This window comes from Mus pahari, chromosome 2 (assembly GCF_900095145.1).
Source record: "Mus pahari chromosome 2, PAHARI_EIJ_v1.1, whole genome shotgun sequence".
In the NCBI taxonomy this organism is placed as follows: domain Eukaryota; kingdom Metazoa; phylum Chordata; class Mammalia; order Rodentia; family Muridae; genus Mus; species Mus pahari.
The window spans coordinates 30,133,193-30,156,617 of record NC_034591.1 but is presented as its reverse complement, the minus strand read 5'-3'; the positions used below and the strand labels follow the sequence as shown (position 1 = coordinate 30,156,617).

Sequence of the window (23,425 nt, the reverse complement as noted above, 5' to 3'; positions counted from 1 at the left end):
ATATATATATATATATATATATATATATATATATATATATATATATGTCTTTATAGTTATTGTGATTTTAACGCTTTAACATGCACTGTTGGTGCAAGTCCATTTTCTGAATTCTGGCCTCATGACAGCTAGACCCGTTTGTTTGGCAGTGTTTGTTTATTTTTAGACAACTGTATGTTTTATAGAAAAGATGAGTGCTAAAGACTTTGAAGCATACCTTTAAAAATAAATCATGCGACATTGGCATATGTCAATGATATATAGTATTACTTCATTATTTTAAGCTTTGTATAAGTGACAGCACATTTGATACAGTCTTATGAAACCTGCCTTTAAAGCCACCATCATGCCTGTTGATTTCCTAAGCTTTACTTGGGAGATTTGATTTACTGGTGCTCAGCCTGAACCATTTTTGACACCAATATTTGACATGATTGTAGAATAGTATTTGGTCCCTATCATGCAACTAAGATCTGAGATACGTTGAAAATATATGTTTCAAATTAATGTACAGTTGCACTGCAGTTTATAACTGTTCAATGTATTTCCTTTATTTCAGGTTTAATATGACATATCCTATCATGCTTTTTCTCTGCCCCTTCTCAAATCATCAGCAGTAGAAAAGAGAAGAAAACATGTCAGGACACAAATGGTAAGGAGTTTGTTGCCTTTTTCTACATTGGATGATGCTAAATGCCCACGGCACAGTTTGTGCTCAGTAAATGAGGATGAAATGGAAAAATCAGGCGACTTTAGCAGTAAATAACCAGCTAGCCAGCGTTAGTCTACCTTGTTTCAATATCTCTGCTAAATGTGGAATGAAACCCAAGTAGCAAAAGTATTATATTCATGTCATTTGTATCTGCTAAGAAACTTACTTGGATGTAAACCTTCTCTTAGGAATCTAAGGATAATTTTCTTACCACCATTTCATATAACCTAATAGCTTGATGCATTTTTTGCTACTGTCTTGCTTATAACTTCCACTGTTGGAGGCAAAGTGTTATGTAGAATGGATAAAGAATGGTTGTATAATCATCCACTATTCAGTTTCATTAAATTGTAGACACCACTTTATCACTTGTGACCATTCAGAAGTCAGTCACAGTTGGACATGGTATTCATGTTAGCTCTGTAATGTATATGCCTATAACACATCTAAGCATCATGTGAGCCTCTTAGAAGTCCTTTAATTGGTATGTCTTAGTTTGATGAACCTGTGAGCCACCAAACAACTTGGATGCTGTCAAGTTTCACCCCTTTAATTTGTGCCATGAAAAGCCAATAAGTAGTTTTTTTTTCATCTGTTAAAATGGCTATATAAAATATACTTTTTAATTCTTCCCTCTTACCAAGAAAAATATCAGGGTCAAAGCTCTCTATACCATCATACTTTAAATTTCAAAAGATTTTTTTTATATCTTAAAATATAGTAAGTTTTACAAAATCATTTAACAAATGGATCTGGTACTTTATTTCCTTGCGTTTTATTGGACATTCATCTAGCAGCAGCCAGGTAGTTTTATTATAGTCCTTTCATCTTGTCACGTATGTGTATGAGCTGGGCTCTGTCTCATTACCCTCACAGTGACTGTCACGTTCTGGCATGCTCAGGAGTTAGCCATTTGGAAACTAGAATGTCCCAAGATGTGGGTAAGCCCTTTCAGTACTCCGCTTTGTGGCTTGTTGAAGAGGCATTGCAAGATCTCGTTTTTCATTCTGTGTGACTTTGAGCAAGATCCTTAACATTTTGAAACCTGAGGTTCCCATTTGTTAGATGATGGGTGTTTACTAGATTTCTACAGCACCATCATCTTTTCTACTCCAAATAGAACTTTTTTTTTTCTGTTGATCTATGATCATTGACAAAAAGAAAAAAAAAAAAAAAAAAAAGAAAGAATGGATGAAAGATCCAATATAAAGACCATCCAATACCTCATTTTTTAGATTCTCATTTCCCTGAAATAATCTATTTGAGCTAGATCCTTCCAGTCTTTTAATTGTGTACATTATGCAGAAATGTCAACTTTTTCATACATAGTATAAATGTTTCGCCTTATTTTCTCTAATATGAAACCAAAATAAATCTCTTTGTTAATGAAGAAAGATAAGAGTAAATCTTAGCACACTCATATGATTCTGACTCTCTCACTGAAGATCAGTTTTACTAAGGACGTCATCAGACAGGTTTTTCTGACGTTTTAAGACCGAACATGTAGATTGACATTGTACATAAACATAATGAACTTACAAATACTGAGTATAAATCAAGTTTGAGATACGGGCATTTTGCTTCAGTATTATGAAGCAGCTCCTGCTTTCTAACATTAGCTTGGCACATCTAATGTGCTGATGGGCAAGAGTGGGAAGAGGGCGGAGTTTTAGGGACCCTGTGTGGGCCTTTGCAGCTGGACTGAACCCAGCAGGATGGAGACAGCAAGGAGGAGAGATGCAGCAGCAGAGCAAACCTATCTGTAGTCAGGGTTCACTGATCGCTTTAATGGAATCCGGTGCCACTTCCAACTGTGATTCTAATTCTTCTTTACATAATTTTATCTGCTTTTTATTCAAGTCTTTCTAAGGAGTGGCTTCCTATCTATGTTTTTGTAACGTTTACGCTGAAGTATTTAGTTTTTAACACCCAGGGATCTGTAACAGAGTGTAGAATTTAATTTTTGGATTCTATTGTTCTAAGAACAGTTAATAGTAAGTCTGCACTCTTCAGAAAGTTTGAAGCGCACAATCGGTATTGTTCATTAGAGGTCCAGAGGTAGCAGCAGGTCTCCTGAACTTACTCGGTCAGCATAACTGAAGCCTTCTGACTTGACTTAGGCATTCTCCACATTTCCCTCCCCCTACCCCCAGCCCTGACACGGCCACCGTTCTTCTCCCTGACTTCCAGTCTGACAGTTTCAGATGCCTCTGTAGCAGATTTTAGACGTGCTATTTTTCAGCCCCTTATCTGTTCTTCTGCTGTCATCCGACTGCAGCGTAATGGAGGTGTGGAGAGATGTGCTGCTCTCTGTCCTTATCTCTGACTCACTGGGCTGCCTGAGCTACTTAGCTGGCTTCCTAAGCATCACTTTTTCCACCCCCAGAAGGAGTATGTCCAAACTAAGATACACATGTATGTTCTTGTCAATATTCAATGACTTGATTTTCTTAAAAATTCTTTCTACGGGGATTTGTTTTGTAGAATAATTTTTTTTTAATAGCAGAACTAATTTTTTTCCAATAGTTTATTTTTTTTTTATCCATTTTACATCTGGATCACAGCCCCCCTCCCTCCTCTCCTGAGTTCCACCCTTATAAATCCTTCCCCATATTGCCCCTTCCCCTTCCCTCAGAGAAGGGGGAGTCCCTCCTTGGGTATGTTCCGTGCCTAGGACATCTAGTCCCAGGCACATCCTCTCCCACTGAGGCCCAAGCAGGCAGTCTAGGTAGGGAGAAGGGGATCTAATGACAGGGAACAGAGACCAAGATAGCCCCTGATCCATTTATTAGAGGCAGGCTCTGCATGAAGACCAAGCTGCACATCTGATACAAATGTGTAGGGGCCTAGGTCCAGCCCCCTGATTGCTCCCTAGTTGCTGGTGCAGTCTCTGTGAGCGACCGTGGGCCGAGGTTAGTTGGCTCTGTATGTCTTCTTGTAGTGTCCTGGAAGAATTAGAATCACAATTGGAAATGACATCCTTGCTGTTGACATCCCACTGGGTTCAATCCAGCTGCAAAGGCCCACACAGGTCCCTAATACTCTCTGAATCTACCTCCATCCACTGCTGGATAAGTCTCTCAGGGGACAGTTATGCTAGGTTCCTGTTTACAAACGTAGCAGAGTATCATTAATAGTGTCTGGGGTTGGCTCTCTCACATGGGATGGGACTCAGGTTGTGACAAGTCACTGGTAGGCTGCTTCCTCAGCTTCTACTCCAAATTTAATATTCAATAAAATTCTTAACTTTTTTTTTTTTTTTTTTTTTTTTTGAGACAGGATTTCTCTGTGTAACCCTGGCTGTCCTGGAACTCACTCTGTAGACCAGGCTGGCCTTGAACTCAAAAATCTGCCTGCCTCTAAAATTCTTATAAAGTTCGGAATTTTCTAACTCTAACATATAAAATTGTGGAGTAAGTTAGAATTCATTGATTTTTTTCATGGCATAATAACCCCATAAGAGAGCATTTGTATGTTTATCAATAATGCAAATGTACATTAGAACATCATATGTAGCTAAGATACATTGTAGTGTAATATCTCAATCCTTGAAAGTCCTTTGAAAGCCATGAGTGAGATAGTTCTCTACTGTTCCTGGCAGTTATTCCTGGGAGTTACAGGACCGCTTTGCTCAAGATAAGTCCGTTGTCAATAAGATGCAACAGAAATACTGGGAGACGAAGCAGGCCTTTATCAAAGCCACAGGGAAGAAGGAAGATGAACACGTGGTTGCTTCTGATGCAGACCTGGATGCCAAGCTAGAGGTAAGTTCTCCATAGCTCTTAGCTTGACCCAGCAAAGGCACCTTGCAAGAGGCTAGACATTCATGAGGGACACCTAGGATCAGGTCAGTTCAGTACTAGCATATTTTTTAATCGACAAACTCTCCCCTGCATGCCTCTCTTAATGGGTTGTGTTTTCAAGCACTAAGTTGGAATGCATGAAATATCATAAATTCAAGTTAAGCATTTGTTGAAATACTAAGCACACTGAAAGATCTACTCATTACAGCTCAGAAACCACAGTTGAACACTCAAGCCAGGCAGATGTTTAGTTAGCAACAAACAAAATGACCTGTAAAGTAGATTCTAGAAATACTGGTACTAAGCCATGGAAAATTCTAGAATGAATTAACTAAGTAGATAGTTAGTTAATCTATGTAGCAAGTGTTTTAATATCAGGTTGATTACTGGGTTGGTATGATGAATAAAGGCCTGCTGCATCATTGTCTTGCTGAGCATTTTTGCTTTTAGTTTTCATTACAACTTGAAAGCAAACATCAGTTCTGTGAGTGACAGGGCACTGGGAAGAATAGTGTGGTCCATGGACGATAGTCTATAGGGTCTCTAAGTTTACTACAGTAGCTAAAGTTAATGAGCTGAACATTAATGAGGCTGCAATTAAAAGCTCAAGATTCCCAAGCCTTCTCAGGAGTCTTGAAACCTTAGCAAAGGGCTCAGAGCACATATAGGATGACCTTTTGTGTCTATGAATCTGAGGGTAGAGGCAGATCCAGAGAGGGCTGCAAAGGCTTGTTATGAGAGATGGGCTGGCCTTGCCCTGCCCTGCACAATGGGATCTGAGCTACTGTTGTCTCTGTAACAAGAATTCTTACTTGTTCCAACTACTATGGGGGTTAAATTAGATATGATTCTCCTGTAATAGATAGTATTGACTGAGTGCTTCTCAAGCCTTGGCAGCCTAGTTCCTGAAAGCTCCTGACATACCTGACCTCTGCCTCCTTTCCCAGGGTTCCCTTCCCTTCCCTTCTCCCTTCTCCCTTCTCCCTTCTCCCTTCTCCCTTCTCCCTTCTCCCTTCTCCCTTCTCCCTTCTCCCTTCCCTTTCCTTCCCTTCCCCTCTCCTCCCCTCTCCTCTTCTTTTCCCTTTTCTCTTTCCTCTTCTTTTCCCTTTTCTCTTTTCTCCCATTCTTAAACTATTCACACCACACCACAGACACTAAGGTCTTTTCTCAGATCTCTCAGTATAACCAACTAGTTCAGGCTTGTCAAAGCCATTTCCATGGTTCTGCCTGGACACTTTGTCCTGTATCTTTCCTTGACTGACTTGATCTCATAGTTCTCACATCCTAAAGGTGAAAGTCCCTGGCTGTCTACCCACAGACCAGCTGCTCACTGCCACATGGCCTGGCTTCCTTTCATATAGACTACTCATTTCTGCAACAGAAACCCCTCTGGTGGGTAATGCGCTATGGGGTGGGCTAAATCCTCTCATGAGCAGTCCTTGGAAAAAGTCTCAGGTGTGAGTTTGTTTGCCTGCCTTCTTGCCACTAAGAGGTCAAATTCCAAGTTAGCTCTTACTCACCACCGTGTCCCCAGCCTGTCCCAGGCGCAGTTTCAAACTGAACAACTATGTAAATAGTCACTATACATTAGTACAAACAGTCTCAGTTCTCGGCCATTTCTCTTCTGCCACTGGAAATTGTGAAATAGAAGCCAATGGGCTGCTGCTTCTGAAGAGGTTCACCGTGGAACAGGGTAGAAAGAGGAAATGTCTTTTCTGATATTTGTGTTATAAATACAGTTTAAGCCATTCGAAGCTGAAGCTGATTCTTATATCTCAGAGTTGTTTTCGTTTTTTTGTTTTTTAAAAATCTAGTAAATACAAACATTTATCCAAAAGCTAATGAAAGCTTGGCATAGTGGTAGTCCTGTAATCCCAGGAGGTTGAAGCAGGAGGATTGCCTGTTTGGGCTTCACAGCAAGAACCTGTCTTAAAGATATAGTAATTTAATATTTAATTTAATATACTACTCTCTTAAGCATAATTATCTGGAGGTCCTTGCAGTAGCATTTTTATTGATGCAAGTATTGCTTTCATTTAAGAATCTATGCATCCAGCAGATCTGGACTTAGTGTTTTGTTCACCCAAGGGATTTCTGTTGCAAAAACATTAATATAGGTACAGCTATGCATAGAGAGAATGGGTAGCCCAGTTAGAACATGAGAATTATATGCAAGCTATCATGGAGTGTTCTTACACTTGTGCTGCATGGCCTGCAGAAGGCGAATTTGCTTTGCTGACCCAGAAAACATGTCCCCATACAAAGCTTTATATATAGTTAGATTAGGGGATTTGGAAATGCTTGGTGCGCAAACACATGGACCTGAAGTTAGACCTCCAGCACTCGTGATGGTTCAGTGAGTAGAAATACTTGTACAAGCCTGACAATACTAGTGTGATCCCCAGGGCCCACTGCCCTAAGGGAGAACTGACTCATAAAGTTATCCTCTGACCTCCATCTGCACAGTATGTTACACCACACACACACACACACACACACACACACACACACACCATACATACACAGTAGTATTGACAAATCAAATAAAATTTTAAAATAGGGTGATTTACCACAAAGGAAGTTACACAACATTGACCTCTGCCCTCCTTATATACACATGCAAATACCAAATATATATATATATATATATATATATATATATATATATATATATCCACAAGACATTGAGAAGTTAATATATAAATATTATGTTCAAGTCTAGTTTTTTAATAGCTTCCAGGACTCAGTGGACTATTTCAAAGATGGAAATGTTTGCTTTGAATATAAGGGCCTAAACTCACAGAATAAAACATCCCAAAGCTGTTCATTTTATCGCACCTAACCAATACCTTGATTTTTAAGAGATCAGCAGTAACAATGGACCACATCATTACTCTTGTGTTCAAAAGTTAGAGTTAGAATTAGAACATCTCTGTTCTTACTCAGATGGTGTGTGGCCCAGAACACTGCTATCAGGTGTTAGCAAAGAAACAAGCTGGTGTTTTCTGATTTTTTAATTTCTTTTTATTGGGGAAAGACTTTTCTTTTCCTATAGAGGTTGAGGATGTAGTTTAATAAATAAGTAAATTTGTTTCTTCATCAGTTTGGTCATATGCATTATGAAAGGTTTACCTGTTTTCACTCAAATACTGAAGTACTTTATGGTTCCAAGGCATATTTTTATGTTAGCACAGCCAGTAAACTACAGGAAGAGGAAAAGCCTTGGCTTGCCTCATTGAGCTGTTCCACAGAGGCAAGATGTTTGTCCGTTTTTGTAATTGATACGTGACTGGATCTCTGAGTTCATGGACAGGGATTTGAGAAAGTATGAAGTCTATCAAATTAGTCAGCTTTCTGTGACTCCAACAGCCATTGTAGAGTTACAAGGAGAAAGAGGTTTATTTTTGGTTCAGGGTCACTCAGCCCCCTTGCTGTTAGTGGTATGATGAGGTAGCTTATTGTGACAGAAGTGCCTGACAGAAGAAACTTGTTAACTGTATAGCAGCCTAGAAGCAGAGAGAAGGCTGGGCTCCTAATACCTCTTCAAGACCGTGTCCTCTGTGGGCGAACTTCCTTCCACCAAGCTCTACTCCTTAGAGGTCCTGCCACTTCCTATAGGCAGACAACTAGTCTTTAGCATGGGGCTTTGGGGAGACATTTGCTCTCCAAACCAAAACATCTCTTCTATCTTTCAAGAGTGCTCTCAGTTTCTGACAGAAAGAACGGGATTACACTATCAGTCGGGCTTCCCGAAAGGAACAGAGCTGACAGAATGAGTGTATAATGGGAAGGGGGGATTTATTAGAGTGGCTTGCAAGTATTTATCTAGCTGTAGTCTGGCTAGTTCAACAATGGCTGTCTCTCAAAGGAAGGATCAACAGTCCAGCAGCTGTTCAGTGCCATAGGCTGTCTGTCTCAGCTAATCTTCAGTCTATATTAGAATCATGGAGAAATAGGTTTGACAACCAGCAAAGGAATGTAGTATAGATAAAGTTGCTGGTGAACATGAGGGCAAACAGGAAAAAAGCAAAAATGTTCTTCTCCTGTGACCTTTTATGCCATCAGAAAGTATGTACCAGGTTTAGGGTGCTCGACTCAAATGATCTAGTCAAGAACGTTCCTCAGAGGTGTGCCCAGCAGCTTGGAGCTTAGTTGATCCCAGATGTGGTCAAGTGGACAACCAAGATTAACTATCCCAGTGACCATGAATGAACTCAAGCTTAGTTAGAGTCTTTTCAATATAGTTCTCCTGCCTTCTCCCTGGTTTTCTTCAGCCTGGTCATCATCTAGCATGAGATTGTCTCACTGTGTATTTTATGATATTGTTGGGAAATGGGTGGTGGTGTTTGGTCTTAGCCTGGTACCATTTTAACAGATGTCTTCTTAATAGACAAGATTTGGCCAGTTGATTTCTGTTTGCTTTATCCAGTTGCTTACATAGATGGTAAAAGACATTGAGTTCATAAAGTAAGTTAATGTCATCATTTAAATATGACACTTAGCCTGGAAGGCCGCCATTTTTTTGCAAAAGACAAGTGCTGAAGATACCAAGTTAGGTTATTGGCTCTCTGGTGTACCAAGCCTTCTAGTTGGGCCTTTCCTTGAAGTTTTACTTTTCATCTGTTATTTCAAGAGCCTGCGAGAAATAACTATTCTGTAGAACTTATCATAGATCATAGAGAAGATCAGTTTCAGTGAGTATAGATTTAAGGGCATTGATCACTCGCTGTATGTTTCAGTACATTTGATGCCAAATACACTTAGCCATGTGTGTCTTTCAGCAGGAAAATGGAGTATTGTGCTTTTGTTTTTACTTGCACCTTTATACTCACAGGCTCGTATATCTTTCTTGCACGGGTGTCTCACAGCACTGTGTTGTGTTTCCTTGCAGCTGTTTCACTCGATTCAGAGGACCTGTCTGGACTTGTCTAAAGCAATCATGCTCTATCAAAAGAGAATATGTTGTAAGTATGGTTTCAGTGTGCTATTGAGCCAATGGTGTGTAAGAGCAGGATATTTTGCCTTAGCATATCATTTAATAAGTTCAGGTGCTACTGGGGGAGGGTGCGTTATTTCAGATGGGAAGAAGGTCTCTACTGGTTGTACCATTGATTTACTTAGGCTCTTTGCAAAGCAAGTATTAGACTAGGAAGTGTTTTTTCATTGAACCATCCATGAATGCAGACATGCTTTTCACTTGCTCCATTATAAACATTCCTTGAACTTTATATCTTGGGAATTTTGATTAGGGGTTAATTTTTATTTGATTTCTTTTGTTATTTTATGTCTTTTTTGTTTGTTTTTGTTTTTTTTTTGTTTTGTTTTGTTTTCTTTAAATGACAAACAAGGACAGGCAGCACAATTAGCTAATTCACTGAATATATTTTGTCACCAGAACTCCCCCATGAACATTTCTTATGTTATAATATACGGGGCTGCAATCATGTCCCAACCATGGGGCTGGAGAGATGACTCAGCCGTAAAGCACATGCCTTGTTCTTCCAGAGGCTCTGGCCTGAGTTTGGTTCTCAGCATCAGCACTCACACTGGGCAGCCCATAGACAATGTAACTCCAGCTACAGCAGATATAGCACCCATTTTTGGCACTTTTCTCTATGGGCACCATGCAGTAGACTTTGGACTGTGTCAGCAGGGGCTGACTATTAGCTTGTGCATAGGCCATGCCATCACAGTTGGGAAGGGGCAGGGAAAGAGTTCCCTGCTGCTTAGACTGATCAAGACCCCAACTTTGATGGTGGACTAGAAATAGAATGGCCAATGTACGAGTATTGCTCTGAGGCTGCTATAGAAAGAAATGTGGTAAATCTCTTATGAACAGACATGGGTTGATTTTAAAGGTAACATTTATATAACATGCTGCCTTTCATGCAGAAAAAGTAGGATTGATAAAATATAAATATGTAAAAAGAAGGACACACAAAACTATACAAAAAGTATGTACATTATGCTGAAGAAATTCAAGAAATTAACCACAAGTGAAAAGAATTAGATCCCAATTGAACAGTGGTGGAGAGTGCTTGAGAAGAGGAGAGAGGAGGAAGAGGAGGGGCTGGTGGAGGTGGGGGTGTAGCTTTAATTCAACCAGAAAAACATGATCAGAAAAACCATGTAAATGACCTCCAGCCAGCACATAGTAAATGTTAACAGAGCAGCAGTGTACAGTAAGTCTGACTCCTAAAACCATAGTGTATTTTACACTCTCACAAAATACCTAAACCAAGACACCGGGGTGGGGGCGGACAGAGTAGAATACAGACAGTCACTGATTGGCTGAATTGCACTGCAAATCACATCACTGAGCTGGTCAGATGAGAGAGAAGAGAACTAACTTCATTAATGCAGAGGACAGTGTTATTAAGAGGACAGTAAGGCTAAACACAAAAAAATGGGAGCAGATAGTACATTTATTGATCCTAAGTAAATAGGAGAGCATTCTAAAGCTACTTTATATAAGGTGAAGCAACTAAATGTGGTGTAGTTGAGAGTCTGCTTAGAAAGCAGCTGCAGATCAGGGAAGAAGGAACAAACACAGGGGTTTTTTGGAACCTGGTCATAAGAGAGACCCATGATGAACAATGCCTTGGGGAACTATGAGAAGCTCCAGGAAAAAAAGGTGGAGGATGTTTTATATCAGGTGCTTTTTGTCCCTTGGATTGTTCTGGGATAGGATTTCATACCCCCGTGACAAATATTTAAATTCAATTTATAAGACATGTTTATTCTTGTTGGATAACATAGCTATGGGACCCAATCTAGTTAGTATACACTAAACCTGGATGTGGTCTTCTGTGTGGTTTCCATGCTTTCCCAGATAGAATCTATAGCATGTGCCAGGCAATTGTGTTTCAGTTGGTCTGTCCTAAGAAAGTTCTGGAAAAGGGCTGCTCTGTTAACATTTACTATGTGCTGGCTGGAGGTCATTTACATGGTTTTTCTGATCATGTTTTTCTGATTGTGTTTTTCTGATCTTAACCTTCCTTGGACCTTCACTTTCTTTGTTACATTAGTGTATAAAAGTACAGTAAAATGGATGCAAGATTATCTACAGCACTGGACTGTAGTCCACCCTTTCTTTCAGGTCCTCAGATCACAGGTCTAGTAGACACGATCTACAACGGTTGGTCAAAAGTCAACAGGGTCTAATGAAGTCATTGCTATTAACCTGTGCAGATAAACAGGCACAGAAAGGGACTCAAATGAGCATGTGTACCCTGGCTGGAGCATTGCTGCTTTCCTGTCTTCAAGCATCTGGAGGCGACACCGAGAGCCCATAGCACTGAGTGTTCCTGTCGCTCTGTTCTTGTTTTCAAACACCCTTTTCCACTTCTTTGGGGAAACAACTGATTTCAGACCCAGTACAGGGAAATTGAAGCTGAGCCTGGAATGCCTCGCAGGGCCACAACCTAAGAAGGTCCTTGAAAAATGATGGGGACTGAAAGGACACAGAAGCAAGCCGCCACAATTTGACCAACAAAGTCATGATAGTAGTAAACTGTAAACCGTAAGGAAAACAACTTCTGATTGTGTCCACATGGAGATAGATGCACAGGTAGACAGATGGATGAGTACCTGCCATGGTGTAAGCTGAAAGATAAATTAAGTCCTTTGCTTCCTGGTCTGGTTTGTGTTGCTGTGATGAATAGTGAGACCAAAAGCAACTGGGAGAAGAAAGGGTTCGTTCATCTTAAAACAGATAGTCATGAAGGGGAGTCAGGGCACAGACCTGGAGACAGGAGCTGAAGCAGACACCAGGGAAAGGCTGCTTAACCCCTTGCTCGTTGCTCCGGCTTCTGCTCTGCCAGCTTTCTTGTAGAACCCAGGACCACCTGCCCAAGGGAGGTACCACTTCCACATTAATGTGGGCTGGACCCTTCCACATTAATCATTAGTCACAGAAATGTTCCCCAGGCCAATTTGATGGAGGCAACTTCTCAACTGAGGTCCCCTCTTATAACTCAGGGATATTGTTATGAAATATAATGTGTATGGGGGCTGTATATCTGATGGGCCCATGCCAAGGTGTCCCCCTGAGAAATTACACTACACAACAGATGTGGTATAAGGGGGTTTATCTGGGGGAAGTAGGGGATGAGGATCTAGAGAAGGGGTAGAAGCAGGCATGTGGACAGGCAGGCTTAGGAGCAGAGCCATGAGGACAGAGAAGAGGACAGGGCACAGGACAGAAGCAGGGAGAGAGAGAAGCTGGCAGGGGGGACACATGGGAACAGAGAGAGCTGGAGTGGGTGGCAGTCCTTTCAAATACTGCCTACCAGGTGCTGGTGACAGGTGATGGCATAAGCCATTGCTAGGTCCCTGGGAGGAACCTAGTGGAATCCCTGTAAGCTAACAGCTATTCTTAGAAAGCATCAAAGCCTTAAAATGGTGGAGTCTGAGGAACTGTCAGAGCTTGAAGGAAATGAAAGAGAATATCTCATTGCTACGTTTGATCCAGGGCTAAATTCTGAAATAAAAAAAAAAAAAGACAATAATGGAAAATCTGGTAAAAATTCAAGTAAGGACTGTTGAAAAGATTGTATATATGTTAATATTCTACTTTTGAATCTTGAGCAATAGTTTTATATATAGATATAGATATAGATATAGCCAGGGAAGGGTATGTCATAATTCTGAATACTTTGTCCTTTAATTCTACCATTATTTTATATAGAGATTTAACTAATCATAGATTAGATCATACTGCCACTTGCTCTAGAACACTATATAAAATTTATCACAGTTGGGAAATTAGGAACAGTCTAGCCCCGGATCATCCCTTGGGCCCATTTGCTTTGCCCCCCATCCCCTGTCTATAAGAGGTCTTTTGCACTCTGTTTCTACTGTTTGGAATGTCCATGCCCTAATAATACTGAGGGTGCCTCCCTCTGCCATTCAGAACTTGGCTGCTGCTGGAATCTTCCCTGGGTACCCACTCTAAAGCTGTCTCTCTGTCCTACTCAGTTTCTCTGTCATTTTTCCTTTTGTGTCTTGTGTCTGGGATTATGTGTGCTTCATTTCCTATCTCCTGCCACTTGAATGTGAACCCTGGAGGGGTGGGGACAGCCTATGTCTTCTTCGTCACTACTGGATTAGATGTAAACAGACACAGAGTTGATTAAGACTGTTAAAGAAACTGGGTTCCTAGCTCTTCATTTGCTTCTTTATCTTTAAAGGACACATCTGAACATATAATCAGCAAGTAAATGTAAGTGGGTTTTTATGTGAAATCTTAAGATCTAGTTAATTGGATCTTTTGAACGGGTGGAGACTTTGAATTATCTAATGTACGTGTTGCATGAGAGTGACCATCATCAACCTTGACTCTGACAGAGCTCAAGGTCTCTACAAAGCACTGCCAATTAATCAGAGGCAGCATGGGAAACCAGGCCTGTTTGCCACCAATTTAATCCTCCAGTGTGTGAAGGGACCAAAAATTATTCCAGGATGCTTCAGTCTACTTAGATTACTTGGGAAAGACACATGTCACCAAGTGTGCATTAGTATTCTGGATTGGTTTCTTTTGCCTTAAAGTTAAATCTGTCTGTTTGTATTTGACTTGAGTCTTTAAGGGTGTTTTGTTTTGTTTTGTTTTGTTTTGAAGTCACAGTAGCCAGCTGCTTTTAGAAGCTAAAAATGGGAAGTTACTCTCCATAGAAAGCAAAAGTTTGTTGGTTGAATTGAAAGAGTCTCATATTAGTCAATGAAGAGAAATACATATAGCATCGAAAAGGAAATCTTACAGACATTTTTTTAAACTACATAAAATATGGCATGGATATGAATCAAGCATTTAAAATGAAATACAGTGTGCAGTAACAAAAATTGCAGAAATTAAAGCTAATTCATGAGCCCAAAGGGCGCTGCTGTCCAGGAAAAAAATGGGACCGACCATGTCTCAGCCAGAGGAGGCCTTTAACTGGGCTTGGATCTGTGATGGTTCTGTGAACTTTATTTATTTGAGTATTTTTGTTTGTGGTAGTTTATTTGGATTTTAGTTTTGATTATTTTTGAGACCAGATCTCTTCTCTGTGGCCTTGACTGAGCTCAGTCTCTCAAGCCCCCAGCCTCTACCTCCTGAGCTCTGGGATTATAAGCATACCTCATCACAACAGGCTTTGGGGATTTGGATCTTGAGAGAGAAGTATGAAGAGAGGCATTGGTTATCTCATTTTTTAAAAAAATGGGTTCCAAAAACCCTTCCTCCTGCCACAGGACTTTCTGCTGCAACCCAAGAACTAGTCACATGTAGGCAAGCAGCAGTGAGTTTTTTAGACTTGTGGTTCCCATCCAACTTTGTGTAGTTGTTGGAGAGACTGATACTAATAATGGGGTGCAACTTGGAGAGCGGGGAGACTGATGGGTTGGTGAAATAACAGCCTTCAGATCACAGTATAAAACAGTTTTATTGAGCACACTGCGTATACAGTGTGTGAAGAACTGGCTGCAGGAGACAAGGGTTATGATCAGGGGCTACATCACTCCCCCCAAATAACCCCCCTTATACCAGATCTGTTGCATGGTGTAAAATGAACAAGAATTCTAGTGACATTTCAGATGTGGTTATAAAGACAGATGGTATACGTGTGCACATCTGTATCCTCAGCATGCAGGAGGCAGAGGCCAAAGGATGTGGAAGGATTGGAAGGTTGAGGCATCTTGAGCTACATAAGAATATTCTGTCTCAAAATACTAAGGATAGGACTAAAAAGATGGTTCTGTGGATTAAAAAAAAAAAAAAACAATTGCTTTGCAAGCAAAGCATGAAAATCACCTAATAAGAGGACTCAGAAAGCTGGTATGGTCTATGTGTACCTGTTAGCCTACAGCTGGGTAGATTGGGAGAGGTTAGGAGGTAGACTTGGGAGGATTTCTGGGCTTTTCTAACCTCTAGCCCAGCTCCGTATTTAGTAAGAGACTTGTCTCAAGGAAATAAGGCACAAAGTGGTAGAGCCGGACACCCACCATTCCCCTCTGGCCTCAGTGCAAGGACTAGTGCACATACACCATACACGTTACCAGCGATGTGTGGATGTTTGGGTCCTTTCTGGCGGTTTCATGGGTGCTTGGTTATATTGAATCAGTTTCTAGAAAAGAAACATTGTTGCTATTATAAATAATGGCTCTGATCATTTTTGTGACTCCTTTGTACCCTCCTGAGAATGCATTCAGTAGTACTCCTCACAGTACAAGAGTGATATCAAAAGAATTATACAGTTCCGTGACTTTTTTATATTTTCTACCAAATCAGTTTATAGATGGCAGCAGGCATGTGCCAAATCACTGTCTTACTAAATTGTCCCATCTGCCCTTGGCTCTAAAAATAAAATCAGGTTTAAGTAGGACCAATCCAGATCTGGTTCCAGCTCTGTACTTTTAAAATTTACCAACTGGTCCACCTGGGCGCCTAACACACCTTCTGTCCCCACTTCCAACACCATTTGAGTTGATTACAAAGGACAGACTATAACTCAGGCAGCAGAGATCAGAAGTCAGCGAGAGAGAGGAATAGGAGGCAGCTAGCACTGCTCTCTAGGCAGCCACAAAAGGTCCCCACCGTCTGTCTGCCTGCCTTGAAAAGCCCAACTCCTTCATTTCAGCTGGAGGCAGCACATTGTGGGCTCGCTTTTCAGTACAGAGGTCGTTTTCTGGTTCTGATTACAGGGCACCAAACTCACTGACAGATGTGTTCAAGTGAATTTGATCTCTCCTATTGTGAATGGACTTTAAATGGTTGGGTGCGGGAGGTGGAGGGACTTACCTTGCAGCCTGCCACTTGGATTTAATTTCCTCTCATCTTTGCCCCAGAAGAGGGAGGGCCTTGTGAGTTGTCTCCCTCACTTTCTTTGTCATAAAAATCCTCAACTGTTCACCACCTCTTTCCCTGTTTTCTTCACCAGTCTTGTCTCAAGAAGAAAATGAGCTGGGAAAATTTCTCCGATCCCAAGGCTCCCAAGACAAAACCCGAGCAGGAAAAATGATGCAAGCCACAGGAAAGGCCCTCTGCTTTTCCTCCCAGCAAAGGTGTGTGCTGCCTTCTCGGAAGCTCTGTTTTGGGAGACCCACAGAGAATCTGGGACCCGCTTCTTCCCTATGGGGAAGTTGTGCAGTCTAGAACACTTTAGCCTAAGCCTGTGGAACTCTTCTGTACTTAGCTGGTCCCCACTTCCCTTGGGTTTAGAGAGCAGGAAGGATTTGTTTTCTTCCCTGGTATTTAATCTTGTTTGTCTTCTGCTCTGTGGGAGGCAATATGTATGCCAGTCTTTGTGAGTGATTACATTTGACCTTCAAGTTGTTCATAACAATCAGGCTGATCCCCTTTCAAGCATTTGATTAAAGCAAGAGTCTAATGAGACCAGTTTGAAGGGTTCCCACTCTGCTCTCTGAGGGCTAATGAATGGCATAGAGGTGGTGATCTGGGTGCACAGGACCACACCCCTCAGGTCCAAGGCCAGGAGCATCACCTGGGAGCCTGTTAAGAGCAGAATCTAGGCCCTGCCCCCACACCTACAAACTCTACCTCTTCATTTCAAACAGATCTACAGTTGGTTCTGATGTACAGGAAAGTTTGACAGTATAGAGGAAATTGTGACAGAGCTGTTGAATTTCAAAACCCAACCTCAACTAATGTATCTGTGTCCCCCCCCCCTTTTTTAACAGTCCCGAGTGTTTGTGCCACACAGCTGCGTTTTGTGCTAGAGAGAAGAGATTCAGTCTCTCCTTCCCTACTAACAGGTCCAAGAAAATGTCGCCATTAATATCACACAGAATTAGACCTAAAGGAAGCTTATGTCGTTTCTAAGATTACGTAGACTTCAGAAAGTCACTTACTCCAATTGTCTACCTGTCTCCCCTCCTACTTACCCTAACTGCTTTCCCTCCCTGTGATCCAAAAGCAGGCCATTGGTTGGCAACTCACATGAGGGTTCCCATGGAAACCCAAGAAAGGTGGCAAGAAAAAAAAAAAAAAAAAAAAAAGCTGGAGTGAGTACATGAGTTTCAGTGGCCCCATTCTTGGACACACTGGTTCTTGCTAATAATTGGACCCTGACTCGTATGCAGTGGCAGCGATCATAATTGAATATTGCCAGTGCCAACTGTTCTCTACCACAGTTTAGTTTTTTTTTTAAAAAGTATTTTCTTAAAATCTTGAATTGTACCTTTAATGCTTAAAACAAACAAACCAAAAAGAGAAAAATTCTAAAACAGGTGCATTATAACACCTTGATAGATATTTCTTTTGTGTACATAGCCTCTTTCGATATTATAAGGATAATTGATTCCTGGAAAATCAGAGAATAAATGTTCTTATGTTTAGATTGTGAGTATCACTGATTTCAGTGAGAAAACGTTTAAGTATGCCTGTGTACCAAAACTAATAACCTATTTATGAAAAACAGTGTTAAAACGCAGATCACATTGAGGGTTACTATTATCAATCACATTTATTATTCTATCTTATGACTATCCCGTTACAGTCTGGATGATTATGTACCAAGATGACCTCACAAAGAATCCATATATCACCTTAAGTTACTGTTATCTTACCCCCCTCTCTTCCTCAATCTCTCAGTCTCTCTCTCTCTGTCTCTCTCTCTCTCTGTCTCTCTGTCTCTCTCTCTCTGTCTCTCTCTCTCTCTCTCTCTCTCACACACACACACACACACACACACAGTAAAAACAATCAACAAAACAATGTAAATGTTTGCAAGTGTCTACCATAGACTAGCAGACAGCAGTCTCCACTGATTTAATGAGGTGAGACCAGCTCGTTGGGAAGGTGGCCTCCTCTACAGTGGCATTGCTTTCACAGCTGCTTGCCAGCCACATGAAGTCACACCTAGTTCTCTTAAATGTGAAGGAGGCAGGAAAACCCCATAAAATCACTCTGAATGTGAACTCTTAGTTGAGTGAACATGATTTAGAGTATTCCAGAATGGTTTTTTTTTTTTTTTAAGATTCATTTTAACTGTATGTGTGTCTGTCTGTATGCCTATGTATGTATGTGCACAGACAGGTGACTACAGAGGCCAGGGGAGGGTTCAGGCCAGGGGAGCTGGAGTTACAGGTAGTTGTGAGCCACTGACATGGGGCCTAAGAACAGAACTTGCTCTTCTGTGAGCTGTATTTGCTCTTGAGAGGTAAACCAGCTTTCCAGTCCTGCTGAATATGTTTTTAGCACAAACAGCACCACAACAGATAGGTTTTATATGTTTACTGTGTATGGTAATAACTTAGCAAATTGATGTTTTATTAAATAATGCTAATCTTTTTCAATAAATTTTCAATTTTCTTTTGTTGAAATTTAAATTTTTCTACAAATTTTCAATGTGTAGATACTTGGGGGGGGGCAAAATTAAAGAAATAAAAAGCAACCCCACAGGAGTCTATTACCTGGGCCTGCTCTGATATTCTTAGCCTGAGCCTCCTGTTTTGATTTTTGCTTTAAAGATGGAGTGTGTGTGTGTGTGTGTGTGTGTGTGTGTGTGTGTGTGTGTGTGTGTGTTATGCGGGGTCAGAAGACGACATCCAACACCCTATGAGCTGGAGTTACGGGAACCACCCTGGGTGCTAAGGACAGAGTTCGGGTCTTCTACAAGAGTAGTACTCACTTTTAACCACTTGAATCCAGGGCCCCTATTATTTAACTTTCCCTACTAAGAATAAATATCTTGGTGGAGCCCTTTAGTTATTTTATTAGCTATTCCTACTGGGTAGATTTTCATAAGTGAGAAGGTGATTCAAGCCTGCATTGGAGGATGATATTTTCAGTTAGGAAGAATATCTTTCTTTGATCTAGACCCCTTTTCTTATACTCCAGTGAGTGGATTTTCACCATTCTGATTTATATGGGGGGTGGTGGCAGGGACGTGGTTTTGTATATGCCTTTTTTTAATTTTCAAACTTCATGTTATTGTGACTTTAAGGTATCTGCATAATGTCCTGCATTCCAAGGGGTTGAGAGTAGTTTATTCATAGTATTCACCATCAGCAAATGTAGGGAAGTGCACAAAATCTAAAGGAAGAGAAAAGGAGTCAGAATGTGAGCAGCATCCTCTGGGAGCCATCTGAGGACTGTTTATCTTCAAATAGACATCCGCCATGCTCTAAACCTTCCCACTGGTGACGCTTTGCATCTGCCACATGTTATGCTTGATGTAAAGCACATATTAAATGTAAACCACCAGTATAAAACACAAACTTATTTCAAGGCACAGAGACATGACTTTTTGAGAAAACTTCAAACATCTCGGTAGGACAGTGTGGACAAGCTGCTATCATAGATGCTATCTACATTTAAAACAATACATTACAGGTGACAGGAAACCTGGAAAACAGGAAAAGATACTTCTCTTTCTCAAGATTTATTGCAGCATTTATAATTTCAGACTGCAGACCTGTGATGCATTGGAACACAGATGCAGCTGCCAGCATCTCACTTCAGCTTACCTTACCAATACCGCCGGTCCCTTTGGCTCAGTAATTTCACATGCAAATGGGATCTGAAATATTTATCTTGTGTTTAATGTTTTTACCTTTGTTCTGAAACTTCATAGAGAATATGTTTTCTGTGACTGGCGTGAGGGTTTAGTGGCCAAGAGCGTGTATTGTTCCTGTCCCCAAGTTTGATTCTTACCACCAGGTGGCTCACAACCACCAAAAACTCCCAACTTCAGGGAGTCTGACAACTTTTGCCTCCAAGAGCACCTACATTCACACACACACACACACACACACACACACACACACACACACACACATCCCAACATAGATATCTCAAAATAAAGCCAAGTGCTTGAAAAAAGAGAGAATGTTTTCAAAACGTAAGTCATCTGACATTGCTTCATTGGTTTCAAATATGGAAGAAGCAGTATTTTGTAACCCAAATAAATATTTTACCTAAAGTTATGGCATGCTTTCCTTTTTTATATATAAATGACAGGTTTTATGGCCAACAGTTACTGTCATAATAATTTTACACTTGTACAGTATACATTCATTTTGGTGTGATGTTCGTTTACTGGCCATGCTTGAGAAGGAACCCAGGTCTTTGCCAGTGCTGGGCAAATGCTGAACCACTGAGTTGAAGCTCTGACCCTCTCTTCCTCCCTCCCTCCCTTTCTTCCTTTTCTCTCTTTCCCTCTCTTTCTTTTAAGCCAGGATCTCAGGTAGCCTAGGTCTGCTGAGGACAGTCTTGAACCTCTAACACCCCCTGTCCTCTGCCTGGATTAAGCTGTAGACCGCCACACCTGGTTTCTTGTATGTATGACATATAGCCTATCATATAGCCTATCCGATAAAAGTGACACACTGTAGACCCTCCGTAACTGTGGTTTTCTTCTTTCCTAACTCATTTAAGACAAAGTGTATGCCTTAGCCTTGTTTCCATTAGAACACATTGTAGATTTTGATTGTGGCGTAATAAAAGTTGCCAGGTCAAGGATACCCCAAGTTATGCCTATCCCATTCCACCCTCCACACGGGGCCCACAATTCAGCAACAGAAGAGACAGGGAGTAGCCAGGAGTGGAAACAGGAATGGCCATGCTGTGACTTATCCTTCACTGACACAGGCTTGTTTCAACTTCAAATAAACACTGTCCAGGCCTGAGGCAGCCCAGCAACACAAATGGAGTGCTTCCCAATGGTCCAGTTCACTAAAAGCGAAAGGATCAGAATGTGGGCGATCTCTGGGTGATTCCTACCTTCACACACATTCTGATTAGTATCTGCCTCCTGACAAGACATGTGCGGACTAGACGGTGGTCTAAGTTCATGGGTTTTTGATGCGTGCAGAGTGTCAGAGTTGGGAACTGTTCTTTCCCTTCGTTTTATGATTATAGCTATGCCCTCTTGTACAGGTTGGCCTTGAGAAACCCTTTGTGCCGATTTCACCAAGAAGTAGAGACTTTTAGACATCGGGCCATCTCCGATACCTGGCTGACAGTGAACCGCATGGAGCAGTACAGGACAGAATATAGAGGGGCGTTGTTATGGATGAAGGACGTGTCTCAGGAACTTGATCCAGACCTCTACAAGCAAATGGAGAAGTTCAGGAAGGTAGGAAGTTTCCTGAGGGTTGTCAAAAGGGCCACCTTGCTAGAAGGCAACCAAATGTGATTTGAATCCCTCTGGTAAAGAAGACATAACTCAAAAGCACCAAGGATACAATTAATCACTGCTTACATTTTTTTAAAAATGTGACAGAATACCAATTAATGTGATATATAATTCTCTAAGGATAAGAGAGGAGACAGCTGGAAATTTCTGGGATTTCGTAGCTGGTTTTAATTGAAGTCAGATTTTCATATAATGTGCACTTTTTTTTATAAGGTTGCCACTTGTAAATGTCTCTTCATGCGTAACTAAAAATCCAGAGTAGATTACATACATCTAGAAAGTGAGACTCGGCTGTTTAACAAGTCTTTCTAATTGATAATTCATGTTGAAACCAGTAAAACAATAACAGTTCTTTTAAGACATATTCAGAGGCACTGGGATATAGTTGTGTGGTTAGCTAGAATGGTATTGACTGTACCTGCTATTGATCCCTTCAGAAATTTCTTCGAGGAACATAAGAGCAAAAGTTCCTTAAAAAAAGGAAAGAAAGAAAAAAAGAAAGAAAAAAAGAAAGAAAGAAAGAAAGAAAGAAAGAAAGAAAGAAAAGAAAAGAAAAGAAAGAAAGGGAGAGGAAAGGAAAGGAAAGAAAAGAAAAGAAAAGAAAAGAAAAGAAAAGAAAAGAAAAGAAAAGAAAAGAAAAGAAAAAAGAAAAGAAAAAAGAAAAGAAAAATTAACATTGTGCTAATATAGCCAGTTGGAGCCTTTTGTCCACAGGAATCCATCCTACCACTGGGTGGCAGCCGTACACTGAACATGTGAACATGTGGCCTGATTCTGTAGTGGTTGTGTACAATCTCGGTAGTTCTTTGTTTGGGCAACTGAGTGTGTTTTAGGACATGAAAGAAAAAAAGGGGGCCAAATGTTAGGCTTGGCATAATATTGTCTCGACTCCCTTAGTCATTTCAACTGATCCATTCATAATTAGAAATGTTGTTTAAAAGGCTTAGATTCCTTTTTAGGGACATCACTTTGTAACTATGAACCTGGAACCCTGGCTGGTATGTCGGAGGTTGAGGAGTCAAGGAACGGACTGAAAGAGCTTCTCTTGTTTAAGACAGTGGTCACTGCTTCTTGACCTAGCTACTACAGCAACAGAAATTCCTCTTGAAGTGTTAAGTTTTCTCTTGGTTTGTAGTTCAGACTCCCTCCCTGCAAAGGAAACCAGCCTCATTTTCTCTCCTTTTTTTTTTTTTTTCAATGTCAGCATCTGCCTTCTCTAGCCTTCTCTGTAAGGCAGGCTGCCCTGCCCAGGCAGAGGTGGGACTGTGAAGTTTATCTCATCATCGAAGAAGATGTAATGGAACTCATTCATCCTTTGAAAGAGGAAAAAAAAAAAAAAATCAGACGTCATGGTAGTAAACAAATCAAATGTTTATGGTTCTGTAACTAGATGCTGGTGAGCCCAGGCTGTTTTGCAAGTTTTCTGACTTCGTAATTAGGGCAGTCATTTATTTTGTCATTAGTATTTTATTTGGGGATTGAGGATAATGGGGGCGGAATTGGTATTAGGAAAAAGAAAGAATGAGAGAAAAATAAAACTGCCTCCAGGGCACATTGCTGACGACGTTTTATTTAGTGCAGACTTAATGTTCGTTTTATTTAGTGCAGCCTTAATGTTTGCCATAATCAACAAACATTTTTTTTCTTTTGTAGAAAGACCCATGGTAGGTAGCTAACCTGAGGTCAAACAAGGAAATGGAAGCCAGAATCTTTGAAAATAGATACAAATTTCCCCACCAAGAGACAAAGGAAGTCAAACAATATACCTAGAAGTG

General features: G+C 40.8%; 1 protein-coding gene across 3 annotated transcripts in view; it reads left to right on the top strand.

The window, feature by feature from the left end:
• Ica1 (islet cell autoantigen 1) overlaps positions 1–23,425 on the top strand; it is a 142,325-nt gene that overhangs the window by 18,803 nt on the left and 100,097 nt on the right. For all 3 annotated transcript variants that reach the window (XM_029535461.1, XM_021190440.1, XM_029535462.1), the window contains exons 2-6: positions 560–652; positions 4,314–4,476; positions 9,407–9,479; positions 16,431–16,554; positions 21,392–21,590. In XM_029535461.1, coding sequence (XP_029391321.1) covers positions 636–652; positions 4,314–4,476; positions 9,407–9,479; positions 16,431–16,554; positions 21,392–21,590 — 576 coding nt within the window. In that variant the 5' untranslated portion in view covers positions 560–635. The remainder of the gene's footprint in view (positions 1–559; positions 653–4,313; positions 4,477–9,406; positions 9,480–16,430; positions 16,555–21,391; positions 21,591–23,425) is intronic.